Raw genomic sequence first — 22119 nt, 5'->3', positions numbered from 1 at the left:
CAGTAACTCAGGTGTGCAGACTGAAGAAGAGATAAGAAAACATTTAGCATTATTATGCTATTGTTTTAAAACTAATCACAAAGATAATTGATCTAAGAGTGCAGTGAACCCTACATGAAAGGCTACCATGTTTATTTTTAAGAAGGCTCGTGTCCAGTGCTGAACAGGAATAACTGGTATGTTATTGGCTGAGATGAGAAGGCTTTTTCATAAGGCTTTTCTAAAATATAGCCTTTTATCATGGTAAGAGGTATTTCTGTGGTATTTCAGATCACTTTACAGAATTGAAGTGATGCCAGCAGTTAGTTTGCATGTAGAAATTCTGTTTAATTTCCTTGTGATATGATAAAGTCTGTATAAAGTTCAGCTTGGGATTTAGTCTAAAGCAAAATGTGCATCTATCCTGCTGGTCAAGAATCTAAAATTGAGAAACTTGGGATACTTTATTTTTATTTTTATGTTTTATTTCTGGCCTTAGAGTCCTCTGAAATCCCATTTATCTAACCACAAGGACAACATGCATAAAGCACAGATCTTTCCTTTCTGAAGATGAAACAAAATCTCAATGATTTGCATAACATAATTTAGGTTAGTTATTTTATTAGTTTTTCACGTTAAGTGTAATGAACTATGCTCTCTTTTCTTAAAAAGCAGAATTATTCTTTCAGAAAGTAGATTAATTTGAGCTTTTTTTCTTTAGAAAATGCTCACTGCTATTGTCCTGTTTTCATTGTGCTTTTCATTTCAAATAGAATATGAATTAGCTTGAGAATTTCAGCAGAAAATCTAAGACATTGTTATTATTTCCTATATATGGTGTACTTTATTTTTCTTTCTTTTCAGACTCGATGGCTTTCCTTTTGAGTAAGTATAAATATTTTAGTAATTGGTTTCACTTGAAAAAGATGCCCAGCGTTTTTTCCCTGTCTTTTGCTACCATAGACTTAAAATTCACAGGTAGAAATTAAACCAGAATGAGTTGGCCTAGGAATGTCCATGTAAGCACAGTTGTACAGATTTATGTAAATCAAAACATTCTCTTCCTAATTATTTTGTCTAAAAATAGATGTGTAGTCATGAGCATTTAGCTTTTTTTACCAAGTACACCTATGAAAACTTACACTCTCCTCTCCTGCTTAGTTGTGCACATGTGGCTACAATATTAAATGTAATGATGGGGTTTATTTCTATTCTTCATGCCTCTCTCCTTACTTCTTTTCTTCATGCTAAAACAAAAGCAAACCATGTATCTACACTGAAAGTTGGACTAATTTCCAGTGTGCCTGGTTAGTTTCACACAGACTTTTCTCTCCTTGCGTTTGGCCATCTCCAATGGTATGATAATTTAGGTTATTACCATTTTCTACCCCAAAATCAACTACTATAAGGCAAACTGAGCTATAGAACATACAGGCATCTGCACAAGGCTGGGTTTTTTCTGTCTTCTGTAGTTAACTGAAAAACATTTTTGTAACAGATGATATCTTTGAACTACAGCATGTTTTACTGTCAAACACATCAAACTGTGCCATTTAGTGAGTTCTGGAGGAGACACAACTAATTTAAGAAAACGTTTTAATGTTACAAAAACCACACAGCTTCCTTAGTCCTTCCAGGTTGTTGGTTTTATACTCCCATTTTTGTATTTGTGATTTAGAAATGGAAGGAATACTTGATTCTGACTTCATGTAGTTGGATAACAGTTCTGCCAGTCCTGCTGAATTTGTGATGTGTTGTTTTGTTCTGTTTCTGCAGGGAAGGTATGGATACAGATAAAGATGACCAACATGGAAGGTACTGTTGATACAGTCACTGAAATCTCAGTTCCACAGTTCTTCCACAGGATCCTGACTGTGGATGCCTGTTCTCAGTGCCACTGTGGTCCCAACTCATTGCTCTGCTGGGATGATGCAATAATCTAGACAATCTTAGTTCAAACAACATGGAACAGACAAGCTAAAACACCCCCAAGTCTGAGGCACAATGTTACAAATACTGACCTTTGCTGTAGAAAGGTTAAATAAACATTCAAATTCTAAAAAAACTGATCTTAATGAGGATCAGTAGGATGTGAGATGCAGTTAAAGAGATGGATTGAGTGCTTTCAACACTGTAACTTTGTGATGTCATTTCTCAACAGATTGGAGTATGCAGACCAACAAGGCAGGATAAAAAATGCAAGGTAATGCTCTAAACAAATATATTTAAAAGATTTGTCTCCTGCTTTTTGCCATGTATGAACTATTTGTGCATGTTTCTTCTGAAAATATATTTTTCTAGCTTTGACCTCTGATTTTTCCATATCTTTGCACTGTTCACATTTTTCATTACATCTGCATAGAGTGAAACAGCTAATTTGATAAGTAACTTGGTTTTAGTCACCTCATTGCTGTTGAATTTGAAGCCAGGTATGTTTCTGGTAATGTTACATTCTTCACCTTTCTTCTTTCAGACTCAATAGTGGGTTGTGAAAGCGTTAGCAGTGAATCTTAATATGGGAAAATATAAACCTGACCAACACCGGGTGTTTTTCCTGACAAACCAGAAGCTCGTGCTGCAACTTTTCCTGTTGCTTATAACCCAAATAATTCCCATCAAATGTCTGAAGGGTGTCTGAAGGATAGCAGGGCAGCTCACTCACCCTGAGGAGGTTGTTTTTGGGCATTGTTCTCTGTGTGTGTGTGCAGGGAGGCTCACAGCCAGATCGAGAAGCGGCGCAGGGACAAGATGAACAGTTTCATCGACGAGCTGGCCTCGCTGGTGCCCACGTGCAACGCCATGTCCCGCAAGCTGGACAAGCTCACCGTGCTCAGGATGGCTGTCCAGCACATGAAAACACTTCGTGGTGAGTGGCCTGGCCATTCCAAGTGGCATTTCCCCAAAGCCACGCCCTTCCTCTCCCTTTTTTGCCAAAAAGGAGTAAGTGAATTCATTTTGGGAGGACTCCTCTCTTCTCTTAGCATCTGATGTTCAGTGTTCATTCACAGCTTGCTAGTCTGTGGTCCAGTAAATACCCTGACATTTCTGGGGGAGCTTGGGGATGAGAAAATAATAACTTTCCATCATCTGACCTATGGATCACTACTGCCAGGCTCTACAGCACCAAGGCAGCTGGGTCAGGTGGGGAGAGGGAACAAAGGGCTTAAGGGCAGTGCACAGTTAATTCTGGTGCAACACTGAGCACTGCTCTAAGCAGGCAATGTACCAAGTTGTTACCTAAAATCTTACCTCTCTAGCTATGATATTCCCACAGGACTTCTAAGGTTTTGTGTTTGTACCTTTAGCTCTGTGTGGAAAAACTAGAGAGTACTTTGAAAACTTAATTTTGGTCTTTTTGATGAGTTTCTGTTGCAAGCATTTGATAGGAAACACACAGGTTTGGAAGAGTTGAGGTTGTGAGAAATTCCCGTGTGTTCCTAAAGCTTCATAGGAGTGAATCAGTGCTTGGGTACAATTGGTGCTGATGTTAAAAGCTGTAAGCCTTCAAAAAATGCACTAATGAGCTAAAAAAAAAAAAGATGCAGCTAATAGTAAAAAAGATCTCGATGATTGTTCTCATTTCTAGGAGATATGATAATAATAGTATGATAAATATGCCTTTAGTCATATTTAGCCTTGCATTTGGGAAGGCTTATCTTTCCTGCCACTGTCATTTGATGAGGTTAATACTTCATAACACTTCAGTGGTTACTAATTTGATTCTTCTCTGCCTTTATGAATAGAATGAGAAGAGTTACTCCTTAATAAATATCTGCCTCATTTGTTGCCAGTTTTGGGGTTTTGGCATTGTAAGATGATGTCATTATAATGCTGGGTTTTATCTTTGGCTTGGAATGAGAGAATGGATTTGTAAATTCCTAAGTCATGATTTGTTTACATGAGCTTGTCGTGTTTTACTGAGTTATAAGGCGAAGAAATAGTTTGAATGTTTTTATTCTTTAATATCTTATTTTTATAATTTCTAATTCTGAGACTAGGCCATAAATCAAGGACAGCTTTAGGGTTCAATAATATGTCAAGGAATACTTTTATATCTCGGAGGCATTTAATTTGCATTTCTACTTCATGCAGTACTTGTATATTAGCTAAAAAAGCTTCATCCTTTTTTAAGTTCATACCAACAGAGCTCATGTCAATAGTAAAACAAAACCAAAAAAGTTCATTTTAAAGAACTCCTGCAATGAACGACAGTCTAAGAAGGAGCCAAAGGAAAATTGCTCATTTAAGTGTGTAATGTTAATGATATGGGAATTGTTTGTTTGTTTTCTTTAGGTGCTACAAACCCATATACAGAAGCAAACTACAAGCCTGCTTTTCTATCAGATGATGAATTAAAACATCTTATTCTCAGGGTATGTTCCAACTTTTAATTAAGAGATATTAATATCTGTGACTGTAGCCCTCCCAAAGCCCACTGCGAGTATTTTTCTACCTTGTATATCAGCTTAAGAATGTTTTGATTATGGAAGATAATTAAGAAATCTGGAGCCTGCTTCACAGAGTCAGTGAGTTTAATGATGATTAGCATTTATTAATTTAAGCAGAAAGATTGAAGAGGGGGATTTAGATGGGAATCATCAGAATCTTCAGTTATTACATGTACAAACCAAAATTGCATTAATTGTTTTCTTGCCGACTTGCTGCCCTGGGTTACCTTGCCATGATTTTCAGTGTCCAGTGATACAATAAACACATTTTTATTGAGGTCATTGATGTAACATGACTTAGTGTGTTTGGCTGCCTGCTGTTATACTGCTTTTGTAGTGTGGAGAGCTTCTCTCATCAGTCAGTAGTTAAGCTCTTCCAGGGCTGTGTAATTGTTGAAGCACTGCAGTGTCCAGATGCAGCATATGCAGAATTTAATTTCTGCAGCATTGTGACTCTGAAGACACATAATTGGGGCCTATTCCTGCATGCTTGTGTGTGACTAAAAGACAGGGCTTTGCAAATAGAAATTAGTTGCCTCCAGGCACAGAAATAAATATCCAGGTTATGGTTGATTTCTAAAAGAGGAGCTTTTTTAAGTACAGTTAAAATAACATTTTAATTTGAAGGCATTATTAAACATAATCATAATATTATTGGACAAGGCATGGATTCTTTCTTCTCATAAAAGTTATTTTACATTCTGGGCACAATGCCCAGAATCATGCCAAAAATGTTTGCAGATGCAAAAAAAACCTCTTCATTGTAATTTCACATTTTTTCCTGTTGACTCAGTTACCTCTAAATGTTAAGACAACTCTCCTAGTGTAGAAATTCTACTGTACACAAAATGCTTTTAAAGGTTATAATGATGCAATGTGGATGTATAACTTGGGATTTGACTTTCCTCCCCCCACCCCGATTAGGCAGCAGATGGATTCCTTTTCGTTGTGGGCTGTGACAGAGGAAAGATACTGTTTGTTTCAGAATCTGTCTTCAAGATCCTCAACTACAGTCAGGTACTCTTTTCCATTTTAAGTGCATTAGGTCTTAAAAGATTTGAGAGCTTTTTGATGGTTATGCCTTTAACTAGGGGGTGGGTATGAGTCTGTCCTGAAAGCTGAGAGGTGTTGCAAAGAGAGAGAGCTTTTCTCTGCCATGTCATTAGAGAATATTGTTTCTGGTTTCCATTCAAAGCAAGGAGGTGAAAAGGAACTAAATTTAATTCACTGATTGATGCATTCTGCTCAAGGATTTACCCTCAAGGCTTGCAAAAGCATTACCTAATTGGGAGTGCAAGCAAATACTGAAACATCAGTCTGGGGTGCTTCCAGTAGCATCACATGGATTTTTCAACTTAGTTTCGAGCAGTCAACCTGTTCTGGTTTTGCTTGCATGCTTACTGGTGGAAACTGGAAAGCAGCTATACCAAAGCCAGGTTTTTAACATATGCTCAACATAAGGCTTAACTTGAACCATGTAAATAATCTTCATTCTTCCTGTAATCTTCACTCCTCGTAAAATTTAAACCTGTATTAGCTTCAAAAGTTTTCCTCAGCCAGCCTTTAGTTAGATATATACTAAATTCATATGTAAAGAATGAAAGAGGACATTTGCAATTAGGATGTTTTTTCATTCAAATGTGTGGTAGAAGAAGTAAGACTAAGTAAAAACCAGAATATTTGGTGGGGGGAAATTGAGCATGCCAATTCTGCAAAACTCTAACTGAAAATGATGACATAAATTACTGTGTAATGTAGTAGTAACTTCAATAAACAGAGAAAACTTTCCATCAAATCATAGAATTATAAAATAGTTTGTTTGGAAGGGACACTTTAAAGGTCATCCAGTCCAAACCCCCTGCAATGAGGCTGGATCTGGGTATTTGGTATTCCTTGGTTACACCTATGTGTAAAAGGATTGTTCATACTGCATGCTAAAACAAAGAAAACATACTGAGCCATTATTTTACTTTTTGACTGAATGTTCAATCTCTACAGAATGATTTGATTGGTCAAAGTTTATTTGATTATCTCCATCCTAAAGACATTGCCAAAGTGAAGGAGCAGCTCTCCTCTTCTGACACCGCGCCACGAGAAAGACTTATAGATGCAAAAAGTGAGTGTTACCAGCTTTGGGGAAAATTGGTCTAGAGTCACTGCTGCTGGGGCTTTGCCTCACGTCACAAGTGGGGGTGTGGGGGTATGCTGCCTGGATTGGCTCATGCCAAGGAAGTTGTAGCTTAAAGACCATAAGAAACAAACAAACAAAAAAAAAGTGTGAACCAGGTTCCTGAAAGCTGTTGGGTTTGGCATGCACTGTGGCACAGAGGCATTACTGGAACTGGCTTCACCTGTGAGGTGTCCTCTCTCTTCCAGGCATCAAAACTTTTTCCATTAGAACATGTGAAGCATTTGTTCTAATCCATCATTCTCAATGGTCAGAATACACTCGTTATCTTGGTAGTCATTAGCTGTCAGCCAAGATAGAGGATTCATTTTATTTATCTGCTTATTTATTGCTTACTGCCATCAATGACCCAGCCTTTCTCTCAGAAGGTTTTTAACTTTGCAATCATTTCTTGCCACATCTCTTAGCTCTGTTCTACTCTGGTATTTTAAAGTAGTTCTGAATGTCTGCTGCTTTTGGGGTGAGTGGGTGTTTAATTCCCTCTTATAAGAGGAGTCTGCACTGCTTAAGTGGAAGGTGGTATCTTACAACTGCAGATTTCCAGGTCATTAAGTCTCATGCTTGTCAGGAGCAGAAATCTCCTGGATCTCAGCTCACAGAAGCCACCAGCTCAGCTTCAGAAACTGAAGCTGAAAGAGATCATTTGAGGGCAGGGAGCCTGGAGGCTTCAGCAGAATCAGCTGAAGTTTTTTCTGGCTCCTGGTTTCATTGGTTGTCAAGCATGAATATCCAGTGCTGCCTCCTGTTTTCTTGTTGGGTTTTTGGGTTTTTTTGGTTTTTTTTTTTTTGTATGGCTCTGACAAAGTTAGGGCAAAAATAAATACTATGAATTACAGTCTTCCCATCTGCTATGATAGACGGATTGGTAGAATTTCAAGAACTCGTACTGGTGAAGAGTATGAGGATGTATGCACGTATTTATTTTTGTCTTGGCATGAGTAACTCAGCACAGCTTGTACTCACACCACGGTGCAGCAGTTTGGAGGGCATGTGGTGCAGGGCAGCCTGAACTCCTGGAGATCACCTCACTCCAGTGGAATTGTAAGGGAGGCACTTTTCACTAAAATGCTGGAATTCCTCCTTATGCTAAAAGCCCCCAAGGCCTGAGAAGTTTTTGTTCATGTTGACTTTACATATCCCCATGCAGACATGGTTGGAGTGGATGGCAGGCTGTGGAAAAGTTGCTGGGTGATTTAAATCTTCCACCAGCCCTTGGAGCACTGGCCTTGCTGATACCTGTGCTCCTGATGCATGCCGTGGGAGCATTCCATGTCTTCCCAGAGCCCTGGTGGAACCAGCACTCTGCTGGTGGCTCAGAGTGAAGTGTTTTGGTTGGTTTTCCCACAGAAAAGAATCCCCTGTGAGAATATGATAAAGGTCAGAATTTATTGTTAGGGCATGTTCATGTACACTTCTTTCTGCAAGGCAGGAGAGACTTCTGAGACATAACTGGAAGTCTTGGGGATTTTCAGTTCCTGAGTGGGTCCCTGGTACCCTTTTTCCTCCATCTCTCCCTGGATTGTCACTGGGGCTCTTCTGCTCTCCATGCACACGTGTTTTCTGGGAGGGTGTTGTGATAGAAAAGTGCCAGGGTCAGGAGCCTCCTGTGTGACTGTTAATGGAATTCTGCTCTGGTTGTGGAAAAGTGATTTCTCTATTTTTAATCAGTTCAGAGAAATTGCAGTGTTGATCACAGGACTTGCGTGCATTTGTCCGATCTCTTGCTGATCTTTGCACTCAGAACCCCGTGTTCTCGAGCTGGCCTCAGTGTTCTAACAGCAGAAAGCAGAGTCAGAAGTTGCAGTGTTGGTATTGATGCCTTAAGCAGCTGGAACAGAGGCTAGACAGAGTTAAGGGGAGTAAAAAGGATATTTATTGAAGAGCCTTCAAAAGCCATACCCTGGCAGTTACCAGAGCCACAGTCGTGGCTCTGCCCGTATGACTCCAAAATGGAAGCAAAAGAGGGCTTGGTTACAAGATCTCACATTTTTGGAGTTCATTGTCCAATTACATTCCCAGCCCATGAAATCCCATGCTTCTTGTGTTTTTCTCTCTTCAGTCCACGTTGTTTGTGCTCTTGGGCCTGAGGTCTGGATTGGCTGTCCTTGGGTCCCTGGCTAGAGGAGGAATTGTGTCTCCCTGCTCTGTGAAGAGAGCTCACCATCCCCTCATATAAAACCCACACCTTACTGTCTGCTTGTGTGAAAACCCACACCTTACTATCCCCTTATATGAAACCCAAACCCACACACCAAAGCAGCACACAATGGGAAAAAAAAAAAAAGAAAAAAAATAAAAAGCTAACCCCCAAGGTGTCAGTGTGGTCAGCTGGGTCCTGCACAGTCATACACACCAAAAGCTCAGAGGCAGGAGATGCAAGGCCTGGTGAGGTTGGAGCACTCGGGGTGGGGTCTGTGGGGTGGTTCCCTCTGCTCCTGACCCTCCCTTCCTCGCTGTTGCCAGCCGGGCTCCCGGTGAAGACGGACATCACGCCCGGGCCCTCGCGCCTCTGCTCCGGAGCGCGCCGCTCCTTCTTCTGCAGGATGAAGTGCAACAGGCCCTCCGTCAAGGTGGAAGACAAGGATTTCCCTTCAACCTGCTCCAAGAAGAAAGGTAACCATCATGCCTTTATTGCCAATAATCATTTTTTAATGCTGCTTGTTCGCAGTGGATGAATTTTTTATTAATATTCAGAGGTCTAGGTTTGTCACTTCTTCAAACTCCCCCTCACCCCCCCTCCAGTACCTCTTACACACCTGTATTAGCATTTAAAGCCAAATACTCCACTCTGCTTTCTTGAAACTTTTTCAGGCAGTTTGTGCCAACACCTCTGAGGGGTTATTGCATCATCCTCAGACATTGGTCAGATCACGTTCAGTCTTGACCACCTGGCCAATGTCTCCCGTAAAGGGGAGCTGTTCCTTGTCATCTGCCCAGTGATGTGTGGATGGATCTCCACCTCAAAAAATGAGTGTAATTCTAAGTTCATCTGTGAGCTTGGTACATTCTGAGTACTGGAAACATGGCATTTCTACACCTGCAATATTTGCCTGTAGCCTTAGCAGTGCTGGTAATATTTTCTCCTCTGCAGGCTGTTATTGCAGGCATGTTGGAATATGTATTTAGCCCAAATTTCTTCTTTGAAAAAATTTCTTCTCAAAGAATTTGTGAAGACTTCTTCTTTGAGTACTGTGAACGATACATTTGGTGTTAGTTAAAGTGAAAAGACAAACAGCAAGAGAACAGAATAATTTTGGTGCATTCTTTGGCTCTGGCAGCTGCTCCAGCTCCCTGTGAGGTTCAGGCTCAGCTTCAGCCTTGGATCCTGCTTTTGTGCTCACTGCTGAGGAAGCCAGTTTGTGTAGTTGGCATAAGCCTTTTACTCCACCTGCCTAAGAAAGTCATCTTCTTGGAGTTTTCAGGCCTGCTCAGTGCTGAGGAATGGAAATTCTTTGGGGTACTGACTTTTACTGGCCATTGCAAATCTTCATCGCCCCTGAGTACAGCTGTCCCCTGTACACCCCAGAGTATGTTCTGCCAAACATGGGTTTTGTAGGAGCCTCAGGTTAAGATGAAAGAGGAATTTTATTTATTAATCTACTAATTTCTTCATACATTCATTTGGATTATTTGCCTCTTTTGCTGAAATAATAAAATGTGATGCAATTTCTTCTCAAAATTACCGTAAGCAACACTGGTCTGAGCTATTTGATGTTTCAGCATAAACAGTGGTTTTGCCAAGATAACTTGTTTATTGGATTATCTCAGATTAGCTGCATTACAGCAGGAGTGCTGAAAAATCCCTTAGAATCACAGAGTCATTAAGGCTGGAAAAAGTTTCCAAGATCACTGAGCCCCAGCCTTTGACCAAACATGCCCCTGGCCAGCCATACTGTGGCACTGGGTGTTGTGTCACTTATTGAACACCTCCAGAGACGGAGACTCCACCCTCCCTGGGCAGCCCTTTCCAATGCTTAACAATCCTTTCCATGAAGCAATTCCTCCTGATGTCCAACCTGAACATCCCCTGATGCAGCTTCAGGCCGTGTCCTCTCATCCTGTCACCGGTAGCCTGGGAGGAGAGGCCGATCCCCACCTCACCCCATCCTCCTGTCAGGCAGCTTAGAGAGGGGCCAGGTCTCCCCTGAGCCTCCTTTTCTCCAGGCTGAACACCCCCAGCTCCTCCTTAGTGAAGAGTATCCTAAACTTCCTTCATAAGACTGGCAGAGCTGAGTTGAAGTTTTCCAAAGCTGTACCCACGACCTAACTCCTTTCTTGGGTTTTGTTGGTTTTGTTTTTTTTTTTTGGTTTGTTTTTGTTTTGTTTTGTTTTTTTTTCTTTTCACAGCAGACCGCAAAAGCTTTTGCACTATTCATAGCACAGGCTACTTAAAAAGCTGGCCTCCAACAAAGATGGGCCTGGATGAAGATAACGAGCCAGATAACGAGGGCTGCAATTTGAGCTGCCTGGTTGCCATCGGGAGGCTCCATCCCCACGTGGTGCCGCAGCCGGCCAACGGCGAGATCCGCGTGAAGCCCACGGAATACGTGTCCCGGCACGCCATCGACGGCAAGTTCGTCTTTGTAGATCAGAGGTGAGACTTCCCCTGGCAGCTCCCACCCCAGGTCGCTGTCCAGCTCACCAACAGCTTGCCTTGCAGCAGTGCAAAAAGAAATCGCTGCCCTTTTTAGCTTTTTTTATTGGGTTGGCTTTTGAGGTGGAGCTCAAAGCTGTTACTACGCGTTAATTCAGTGTGACTGATTAAATTTTTAAAAAATCCTCCAAACTTCCAAAAAGGTGGCAGAATAACGCCAGGATCTTTTCTGCCGATTCATTAAGGGGGTTATGTATGTGTGTCATCTTCAGAAGAAAATGTTTTGAAATTGGACCCCAACTGCTCCCTCTGTCACTTGAAACCTCTTGCAAACAGCAGGCAGTTAAGAGACTGCAGAGGCTGGGCTAGGCTTTGCTAGCATGTACACTTACATAACTGTTTACTAGGACACGTTCTGCTGGATTAATGCTTCTCTCTGTGGCCCTTTGTGTTTGTAAGAAGGAAAGCTTTTCATAAGGGTTATCTCTTGGAAACGCTCTGAGAACTTATGCCCGTGTGGTATCTGCTTTCAAATGTCAATTTATTATCTAAAAGGCTAATTCTTTCCTTTTCCAAAAGAAAGGGCTTGAATTTCTTCAGTAGCAGGCACATATGACCTGAATCTTCTTTGAAAATTACTGGATCATCAAGGGTAAAGTAGGAGGTTGAAGGATGTTAATGGAGAGGTTATGCTGGGTTGGTTGGAGAGGGGTTGTTTTCTTCCCTTCCTTGTCAGGAGGCATTGAGACTGCCCAGATGAGGCTGTTCCACTTTCCCTGTGGCTTTGGCTCAGCTGCTTGAGACACAGAAAAGCCCAAGCTCCAAACTCTGACAGAATCTGCCTGCTGGAATTGCTTTCAGGGGAGACTCACTTGATCCTTAGTGCCCTTTGAGAGGAAGTAGAGGATAGTCATGGGAGGAAGTGAAGTGCAGAAAATATGGGGTTTTTTATGTTACTTATCTGTTTTGGAGTGGTTGGGTTTGTGGGTTTTGGTTAGGTTGGGTGTTTTTGGTTTTAATTTGATAGAAAGCTTTTGAAAATTCCAACTCCCGAGTGCTCAGAGCTGGTGCTCACTCTGGGAGCTGTGGGAGCATTCGTAGCTTTCTGTTGCTCAGAAAATGCCATTCTGCCTTCTTTATAGACAAGTAAGTCTGATCTTTATTTTAAAAAGATCAGACTTACTCCCCTGATGTATAGTTTGAAGGCATTTCTAAAATAATGAGACTCAGAAAATGTTGACCCATTGGATTTAAACACATAAGCTTTTATTGAATTGCTTTCCAGCTGTTGTTTACAGTCCTTGGGATACCTATGCTACTTGAAAAGACTCTTTGAAAGGGAATTATTTAGAAGAAAGCCTCATCTGTAGGCCTGAAGCTGACATCCAATGATCCTTGCTTTTCCTAGAGAATATTTAGGCAGCTGTAAAAGTTGAAAACAATTTATTTCCAAGTCAGGTTGTTTTGTTCATATAGACTTGCACTGTTCATTTATCATTTGCCCAAGGAACTCGGGAAGGAAACCTTCCTAAACTCTCTGTGACCCTTTCTGTCTTCATGGATTTCATGGTCCCTGGAGAAGCACAGCTATGGATTAGGTAGCAATTAGCTGGGCTGCCACAGCCAAGGAACTGCCTAACAGTGTTCTCTGTTGGAATGGCAGCTACACTGAGCAGAGTTTTAAAGAGAATCATCTCTGCTCTTACTTGTTCAGGACTTTGAATTGGTCAGCATGCTGAATTTGAGAGTAAAGTTAAGTTTATTATCTATGCAGATGTCATCAGATACAGCTTCAGGATTCAGAGCTATCTTGTTAAGTGGGAGAAGCAAGCTGAGGAAAAAAGTAAATACAGGATGAAATTCCAGAGGGACACAAACAATTTTCTTCCTTGCATAATAGAACATGATCAGATATTGAATGCACTCAGTCTGTTGATGTCTGTAATCTGGTGCAGATTCTCCTTTCCACAGCGCCTGTTCATCCTGCTGTGAAAAGAAAAGGGTTGACAAATTCCCTGTAGCTGCTCATGCTGGTGGTTCCCCATCTGTGTGGGGTATCCCACCACAGCAGTGCTGCTAAAAGCCTTGGTTAATTAAGTTCTTGGAAAAATACTGGAATAAGCCTGACTGGGTTCCCAGCTCTTCCATTTTAAAGATAGGCTTGGTTTTGCTGCTTTGTGGTTCTTTTAGAGATTGCTTTGATGAGTTTTCTTGGCGTTTTGAGTGTCCTGGCATAATGCTCACCCTAACAAAAGTCAGTTTGAATTCTTGTTTCCTTCTCCAAGGCTGAGGGTGTCGATCTCCCTGTCAAGGAGGACTTGAGGTGTCCTCAACTGGTGCTGAATTCTCTTGTGTTTGGGAACGTACAAAAATGCCCCACATTGAAATACTACAGATTTTTTGCTTCAGCTTTTTTCCTTCTGTTCTTATTCATAATTATTAATATGTACTAATTTATGCATTTTATAATGTTTAATTTGGGCTTTTTTGAGATTAAATAAGAGGTGTTGATCTACTTGGGTTTGTTCCTTATTGCCCTTCATGTTTAATTTGAATTGGAATGGTTTGGAATTGTGACACTTACTTCAGATTCTTCAAGGAACACTCACTTCTCCCTCAGTAATTTTCTTCTAAGAAACACAGAATTTTCTTCTAAGAATTCTAAGAATTTTCTTCTAAGTAAAAAATCGGAGTTGATTTTGGTGTGGTGTTGTTCTGTCCTACTCTTGAGTTCTCCAATCCTTTGATGTCTGTTGTGCAGTGGCACTTTGTGAAAGAAATTTTCATGTTATCTTGTGGCTGCTACCAAGCAGCTTTTTTCGGGCTTAAATTCCCAAAATTACAGCAAATCTTCAAAGCTATTTAGAAAGTCTTACATCCCCTCTGGTGATGGTAGGTCAAATGTAATACCTGGGGGCTCTGGGTGTTAGGTACCTTTTTAATTACCTGAGAATTAAAAATAGTATTCTTAAGGCTTTTTTTACCTTCTAAGCTGAAAATTCCTTTCTGCATTACTTGAGCCTTACCCAGCCTCAGTGTGAGCTTTAAGAATCTCTGATACTTCAACTTGAAAAGATTTAATTTTTTTTTTCCTTTATTTTCTTCCTCTCCCTCCCTTCCCCAGGGCAACAGCCATCCTGGCATACTTACCCCAGGAACTTCTAGGTACTTCGTGTTATGAATATTTTCATCAAGATGATATAGCACATCTTGCAGAATGTCACAGACAAGGTACGGTTCTTAATAATTCAGGAAAGAAATTTTGTTCAAAATATTGGGAACAGTTGTTGTGTATGAAGGAAACCAAACAGACTTGAAAAGATTTGGGTATTGCTGTTTGCATTACAGAGCATTGTGCTGTATGTGCCAAACATTGTGATTATCTAAGACTTGCATGGATTTCTAGGGAATATTTGAGGTTCAGGATGGGTGAGGGAGATGAGGGAGGAATAGCATTTTTCCTGAGGGATGTGGGGAGGAATTAACTGGGTTTTCCCTAATAAGGGCTCTCTTTATCTTGTGGTGCCTGCTTAACACAAATGACTTGCTTTCTGCCTGTCTTCAGTTTTGCAGACAAGAGAAAAAATTACAACTAACTGCTACAAGTTTAAAATAAAAGATGGCTCTTTTATTACGTTGCGGAGTCGCTGGTTCAGTTTCATGAACCCTTGGACCAAAGAAGTAGAATACATTGTCTCCACAAACACAGTCGTTTCGTAAGTGCTTTTCCCTCAGCAGGCACCTGGGAATGCCCATTGCTTTGCCCTTTTCTCATGTGAGGTTTGACCTAAATGTGAGCTCACCTTCTGTATGACAGCAGGTGTCTTCTCCAGACAACACCCCAGGGAGAAGGGGTTTATTTTAAAAGTTGCAGTAATTTAATTTCTGGTTGTTAAAGCTGGCAGAAAATGGAAATATTTTATTTCTTTGGGAAAAGCTGGGATTTGGTCTTTGTAGGAACTTAAGGGATGTGCATTTCTTTGCTTTGGCAGGTATTTCCTGCCCCCCTCCCCCCCTTTTCCCTTCTCTTGAGGTGACTTCTCAGCAGAATAGTTGCTGTTAGGAGTTCTGTGCTGAGAAGTTGTTGGGGTCCTGCACTGCACGCTTTGAGGTGGAACAGGGTGGTTGATTTCTGTTGTTTATCCAGCCCTGGGGTGACACTGCTGAAACCCTGAAGCCTTCCATGCTGAAACTCTGCCAGCATAACTTGGGTTTTAATCACTGCTAGGGTTCTCTACCTGTAGGGTTTTCTGTCCCTGATTTTTCTCATCCTTGCACTCCACAGCACCACGGTCCTGGACAGCGGGGACGCGGCCTTTCCCCAGCTGGCAGCGTCCCCACACAGCATGGACAGCGTGCTCCAGGCTGGAGAAGGTAAATCCTGTGCTCAGGAATCTCTGCCTCTCCTGCCCTGAGAGCAGCTCATCCTGCCTGCACACATTTGCTGCCCTTCTGCACTGAGATTTGTTAATGTCCTAAGGAAAAGGAGGTTTAGCTTTGGGGCTGAGCCCCACCTGCTGAGGGTTGCTGTTGTTAAATATGCGTTTCCAGAAGCATTATCCATTCTGGATAAGCAATGCTGAGACCTTTCCTGCCCTCTTTCCTGCCTCTGCTTGGAGTATGTCAGGCTCTTTCCAAGTGCCCCTCTCAGGTGGAGTGCTTTGGGAGTGCCAGTGGAGGTGTTCTTTCCAACTTCCCAAGTGCTGTGCAAGCCTGAAATCACATTACAGCAACAGCTCCTAACTGGCCAGACCTCACTTTCCCTTCACTTTTAGATTCCTGCAGGGGCTTTATTTGCAGTCATCAGGCACCTTGTGTTTATCACCTATTGAATGGAATATGCACTGGCAAGTTCTTCACACAAAGCAGAGAACAAACATGTTTGGAGCAGAGCCTGTTTGGGCACAGAGTAGGGCAGGTCTGACAAGGCCATGCTGTACCAGCTCTGGACAAAAGGTAGCACCAGATGCTCAGTTCTGAAAGAGAACAGCCAGATTCTAAGAGCTGGGGTCTGTCCTGTCCCTGCTGGCACAGAGGGACATCTGAAACCCAGCACAGCTCAGTGCAAGCCAGAGTTTTCATCCATTTGAAGTCACTCACCTGTTGGTGGATCTGTCAATAAATCCTGTGCAGAAGATCCTGCAGCCACTCAATGCCTAAACACAGTTGCCCTGTGGAGAAAGTTTGCAAGCTTTTCTCTGACCTTAAAATTTCTGCTCATTTCAGGTGGCCCCAAAAGGAGCCATCCCACTGTGCCTGGAATTCCAGGTGGAACAAGAGCTGGGGCAGGTAAAATAGGGAGGATGATTGCTGAAGAAATCATGGAGATTCACAGGTGAGAGAAAATGGTTTGAAGTGAAGTTGTTTTACTACTGTTCTTCAAGAGGAGTTAGACTTCCATAATTTCCTCTGAAAGAACAATTAATTCAAGCTGAATAAGGAATGATCCCACTGTACTTCTGAGGCAGCTGCAGATTCCTGTTCAGCATCCCTGAGGCAGTCAGCCCCCACAGGGAAGGCAGGAGGTTCCAGCCTTCCAGCTTCCTGCTGCAAAAGACTGATACTGGCATTTCTTTGCAGTGGTGATGATGATGATGATGGCCTGTTTACCAGAAACAGGAGTTTAACAGAGCAGCTACCTAGAAACAAATCCATTCCAGACGTTCTTTTCCCAGTGACTTGAGGCTGTGAGTGGCACAACCTCCAAATGCCGAAGCTATTGACTGTGTGTCAAAACAGCAGTGTTTGTTTTTGTGCAGTCCTAAAGCTCAGATGCTTTAGGAGCTGTTAGCTGTGCATGATGAGCTTTGCAGTTCCCCTGCAGCTCCTGGGGCAAGGACACAATGCTGGGGCCTTCCCATGGCAGTCAGGATGTGGGGCTGGGTCAAGCACAGGGTCACTGAGGGACTGTGGGGATCCACAGCTGCTTCTTGTGTTCTCACCTGTGTGAGCAGCTGCTTTCCATGGCTACCACTTCATTTCTGTTGGCTAAAAATCCCTGTTCCCCACTGATTTCCTCTTGGGAACCGTGTTCCCTTTTCCTAAAGGGGTCTCACCCAGCAGATGTTTGGTGGTAGCAATTTAACCAGACTGAGCTGCAGCCCAGGAACACAGTCAGTTGTTTCCCATAGTTGTGTTCCTGCTGCAGGCAAGAGACTCCCTCTGTCCTCACTTCAGGCAGCTGCAGCCCTATCCCTATGGCTTCATTCCTCTCTGTAGGAATAGGAAAAAAGGGAAAGAGGGAAAGAAGAAAAACATGGTTGAATCATTACTTCTAAGCTTAACCATCCCTTTTAGTAGCTGTAAAACATTTAATTAGCCCAAGTGAGTGTAGTAGTGCAGTTACCACCCATGTTTGCATTTCAGTTCGGACCCTGGGTTAGTTCCAGTCCTTTTTCAGCAGCTGTTACTATTTTCCAAAGCTGCCTTCTGTTCAGCTTTCCCAGGGGAACTCTGCCAAGGAGAAGAATCCCATTTCCATTGCTTTTCTCTGTAACTACCCCTCCTCCCTTTAGTCTGGAGATTCATTGGTCCTGTAGTCAATACATTATTCATTATTAATGATGTTTGATCAAGCTGTGGAAAATGGAAGTGAACAATGTGGCTTTGAGCAGTTACAAACAATCCAGTGTCCAGTGGACTTCTGTAGCAGGAGCTCACTGGAGGAGTCTGGGTTACTGTGACTGAGGCAGCTGGAACTCTTAGCTGGTGGAAATTGAAGTAAAATACTCAGAAATGAGGCTTTCCTTGGCAGCCCTTAGGGACCCCTTAGGACCTTTTCCTTCTGACTCTGTGAAGGCTGTCCAGGAAAAAAACAGGGAGAAGGTAAAGCTTGCAGATCAAGCAGGCTGGATTTACACAGGACTGATGGTCTGGCTGCAAATAACAGCATTGCTGCTCCTGCTGGTGTGAGGGAACACTGGAAAAGGGAGATTACAAAAATGAAACCTCATGATTTTAGCACCTTATGGGACTTGATATTGAAGTCAGCATTTAGAACTCCAAGTATCTGAGTTGCTTGTAAATGCATGCCCTGTTTTATGCCTGTTTTAGGATAAGGGGATCATCACCTTCCAGCTGTGGCTCAAGTCCCCTGAACATCACCAGCACCCCCCCACCCGACACATCCTCGCCAGGAGGGAAGAAGGTAAGAACAAGCCCCACAGTGGGGCAGGGGATGTGGGACTGTGCTCAGGGAAGAGCTGCTGGGCTGCAAAGAGGGCTGAGCCAAAGCACTGAGGTGGTGACACCGCTGTACAGCACTCCCTGAAGGGCAGCCAGCAGCACATCCCAAACTCCAGCAGTGTTTGACACTCACCTGCCCTTTAGGTTGGATGTTTTCAGTAGAGCTGCAAGGAACAGCTCTCCTCATGGCTCTCCACCCTCCAAAACTCTCTGACAGCCCATGCTGGTGAACGCTGGCAGTGCTGGCACTGAGCACAGGCTGTGCCTGAGTGAATCCCACCAGTGTTCCTGAGCACAAGCCAGCACAACTGGTGCTTGCCTGGGCTCAGAGGTTGTTTTCAAGTCAACACCGTGCACCTGCCTTGCTCTGAGATTGCTTGAGTAGCACTCAGGTGCCATTACCTGAACTCTTGTCCTGGCTGCTCCCAGCAATCTCTAAATGCTTATGGAAGTTTTATCCAAAGCAAGAACACTTACCCAGATCCTTATGCACTACTTCAGACCCTTAACCTTCTTTTCTCAGAAATGATGATTTGCTTGTAAGAATTGCTTGTCCTGGAACAGACAGTAAATATTTCTGTCTGTTCTCAGCTCTCTTTGTTCTTGAACTAAAACTCCAGGTTGGAACAGAGTTACAATTCTGGTAAATAGTTATTCTTTCTTCTTCTGCCCTACAGTATTAAACATGTCCCCAGAACAGGGGCTGCTGGCATGGTATAAAGGAAAATGCAGGTGGAGGATTGAGTGTTTTCAGCACCCCCTTGATATTTCTCCTTATTTAGAAGATTGTTTGTTATAAACCACAGGGTTATATATCTACCCTATATTAAAAATTCCCGTATAGGACAGTTTAAGACTTAATGTACCATTTCATGCTGCTTTAGAGCTTCTGTTTTGTCTTTCAAGATCTTGAATGGCGGCACTCCAGACATTTCTTCAGCTGGGCTGCTGTCTGGGCAAATCCAGGATAATTCTGGGTACCCATATTCCGACAACTCCTCTATCCTGGGTAAGTGAAGTCACACGTGAACACCCTCAGTACCAGCTGAACACACATGCACACTGCAACAAGAGGGTTGGTTTTAGCAGTCATTTGCTTTTGCCATCTGCAGGCTCCAGCTGAGGCACAAGGCACTCTGTGTGCCCAAAGAGGCACCTGGCAGCCTATTTTACAAACTTAATGCTGGAATGTCCTTAGGTAGTGCTTGGAAGCCTCTTTCCCCGGGCTGGTGTGGTGTAGCTCAGCTGCTCCCAGGTGCTGCTGCAGCGTTGTGTGCACACTGGCACTTGGGTTGTCCCTGCTGAGGAGTGACCCAGTGTCCCTCCTCTGCCACCCAGCTGCAGGGGTGCCCCGGATGAGGCACTGCAGCAGGGTGGCAGCGCTGTGTTCCCTGCAGGGGAGAACTCCCACATCGGCATGGACATGATCGACACGGAGCAGGGCTCCAGCAGCCCCAGCAACGACGAGGCGGCCATGGCCGTCATCATGAGCCTGCTGGAGGCCGACGCGGGGCTCGGCGGCCCCGTGGACTTCAGCGACCTGCCCTGGCCCCTGTAACCCACCCAGCACCCAACAGCCAAGTGCATTTACTGCTGGAGCTCTGCGGTCTGTGGAACTCGTGGGACTGAGAGGCTTTTATGTGGGAACTCCATAAAAGCTGTGTCAGAATGCAACTCATCCTACCGTGTGTAACTTCAGACAAAGTGGAATAACCTGCTACAGTGTTCTGTGTTGATTTGGTTAGCTGTGTATAGCTTGCAATACTTGTATATTTTGGATTCTGTTGTTTGAAATTTTTTTTAAATCACTGTGCAACTCACTGGCATCAGTGGTAGCTTTTATATGCAAATGACCATTTCAGATGTATGGTGTGTTTTTACACTGCAAAACGGTCCCCATGTGGATATTTCTTATACTAATTGTACCATAAAGCTGTTTATTCTTTCTTGTAAGAATCCTTTACTATAAATATTGTTAAAGTGTAATGTATTAGACAGTTAAATATTTTTAAAATAAATGTTTCCCTTGTTCTAAGATGGAGCATTTACTTTGATAAATAAATTTGATAAAACCCTGCTGAAGGTGCATGCTAGAAGCACTTGGTATTTATCATTTCTTTAGCCTTGGGGGAAAAGGGAGGAAAGCCAGTGCCTTACCTACACTTACACAACTTTGTCACGACAGTATTCCCAGAGAAGCTCCTGTTACTTACTCCTAGATCCAGGTTTAGCCTAAGAAAAGCACAACAGGTAGGTGCATTGAAATAGGCTGATTATCTTAAAGAAATACTTGTTTTTCACTTAATATTAACCATTCTTCCCCTGAGGAAAGAAATGCAACTAATTGCAAAATTCATCATTTGCAGATAATTCAAGCCCATTAAAATAATGGAAAGTTTATTTGCATGAAAAACTTGTTTACAATCATTAATAAATGAAGAATGAACCATTTGCATTTTCCTATTTCATGACACTTAAGAAAAATGTATTAAATAAATATTTGTGAACAGCTTAAGGTAAGGCAGAATTTAAGATAAAGCCCCTGTCCGTTGTTCACAATTTTTTAACATGGCTCACGCTGCAAACAAGTGAAAAAATTCACTAAAGAACTCGAACAAGATGTTACATGGGTCATTGAATCACGTCCTCAATCCAAAAACCCAAGAGTAAGTAGTTTTGTGCTCAACCATATACAATAACTTTAAAAGGGTCAATCTATTCAGAGCAAAGTTATGTACAGTTAATACCTTTGATAGAAGCACTTTGTTAGTATTGTGCAATACATTTATAAAAAATGGCTTCAAATTCCATTTCTCAACCATTTGTAAAGTGCTACTATCAATTCCCACTCTGCTTCTTAACCCCGTGCCACGACAGCGCCGCGGGGCCGCGGAGCGGGGCCAGGCCAGCTCACGAGTCACCCACGTCACAAACCTACTGGTAAACACAGACACGAACGTCACCGAGCCCGGCAGCCCGAGCTGCACTCCTCCAGAGCAACCAGACATCCCCGGGGGCCGTGCCAGGTCCCTGCTGCAATATCCTACCACGGGAACACAATGGAGAAACTGGCGGTGCAGTGTGTATGAGCTGGGAGCAGTCACTGGGAGCATGCTTGTGCTGGGGCAGCGCCATCAGAGCGGGGGGTTCTGGCCCTCGGCCTCCAGCTCGCTGCTGCTGGGCGCGGGGTGCATGGGCAGGATGTCCAGCTCGTCCACCTGCGGCGTGGGGTGCATCACCACCAGCTGGTCCTGCGGGATGTCGGCTGCTGCCGCCGCCAGGTTGGTGATGGACTTGCTCTTCACGCACTGGAAGTCGACGTGCCGGCTCTTCCCCTCCTCCTTCTCCCACGACATGCGGATGAATGGCCGCTGCACGTAGTTGTAAATCACCTCCGGCCTCCCGCCCGGCCGCTTCTTCACCTTCTCCTTGTACGTGGGGTAACCTGGCAGAGGCAGGAGCACAGAAACATCAGCCCTGACTGCAGAGAGCACAGCAACATCAGCCCTGACTGCACAGCAACATCAGCCCTGACTGTGCAGAGCACAGCAACATCAGCCCTGCCCTACAGAGCACAGCAACATCAGCCCTGACTGCAGAGAGCACAGCAACATCAGCCCTGACTGCACAGCAACATCAGCCCTGACTGCAGAGAGCACAGCAACATCAGCCCTGACTGCACAGCAACATCAGCCCTGACTGCACAGAGCACAGCAACATCAGCC

The 22119-nt window shown here is 43.2% G+C and overlaps 2 protein-coding genes across 19 annotated transcripts in view; one reads left to right on the top strand and one right to left on the bottom strand.

Annotated features, from left to right (window-relative positions):
- BMAL1 (basic helix-loop-helix ARNT like 1) overlaps positions 1-20490 on the top strand; it is a 48000-nt gene extending 27510 nt beyond the window's left edge. For 3 of the 10 annotated variants that reach the window (XM_030273424.4, XM_030273422.4, XM_030273423.4), the window contains exons 4-19: positions 844-864; positions 1756-1794; positions 2141-2182; positions 2688-2845; positions 4273-4352; positions 5352-5444; positions 6426-6543; positions 9079-9228; positions 10963-11209; positions 14334-14440; positions 14775-14925; positions 15495-15583; positions 16436-16544; positions 18263-18356; positions 19301-19403; positions 19792-20490. In XM_030273424.4, coding sequence (XP_030129284.4) covers positions 844-864; positions 1756-1794; positions 2141-2182; positions 2688-2845; positions 4273-4352; positions 5352-5444; positions 6426-6543; positions 9079-9228; positions 10963-11209; positions 14334-14440; positions 14775-14925; positions 15495-15583; positions 16436-16544; positions 18263-18356; positions 19301-19403; positions 19792-19952 — 1762 coding nt within the window. In that variant the 3' untranslated portion in view covers positions 19953-20490. Of the gene's footprint in view, positions 1-504; positions 589-843; positions 865-1755; positions 1795-2140; positions 2183-2687; positions 2846-4272; positions 4353-5351; positions 5445-6425; positions 6544-9078; positions 9229-10962; positions 11210-14333; positions 14441-14774; positions 14926-15494; positions 15584-16435; positions 16545-18262; positions 18357-19300; positions 19404-19791 lie in introns of those variants that run through there. The other 7 variants (XM_041716436.2, XM_030273427.4, XM_072929470.1 and 4 more) reach the window with 4 other exon arrangements.
- Positions 20491-20774: 284 nt separating this feature from the next.
- The window catches only part of BTBD10 (BTB domain containing 10), a 29830-nt gene continuing 28485 nt past the window's right edge, over positions 20775-22119 (bottom strand). For all 9 annotated transcript variants that reach the window (XM_030273099.4, XM_030273093.4, XM_030273091.4 and 6 more), the window contains one exon: positions 20775-21839. In XM_030273099.4, coding sequence (XP_030128959.1) covers positions 21529-21839 — 311 coding nt within the window. In that variant the 3' untranslated portion in view covers positions 20775-21528. The remainder of the gene's footprint in view (positions 21840-22119) is intronic.

This window comes from Taeniopygia guttata, chromosome 5 (assembly GCF_048771995.1).
Source record: "Taeniopygia guttata chromosome 5, bTaeGut7.mat, whole genome shotgun sequence".
NCBI lineage: Eukaryota > Metazoa > Chordata > Aves > Passeriformes > Estrildidae > Taeniopygia > Taeniopygia guttata.
Note: the sequence above shows the minus strand (reverse complement) of the source record. Positions and strands in the feature narration are given on the sequence as shown.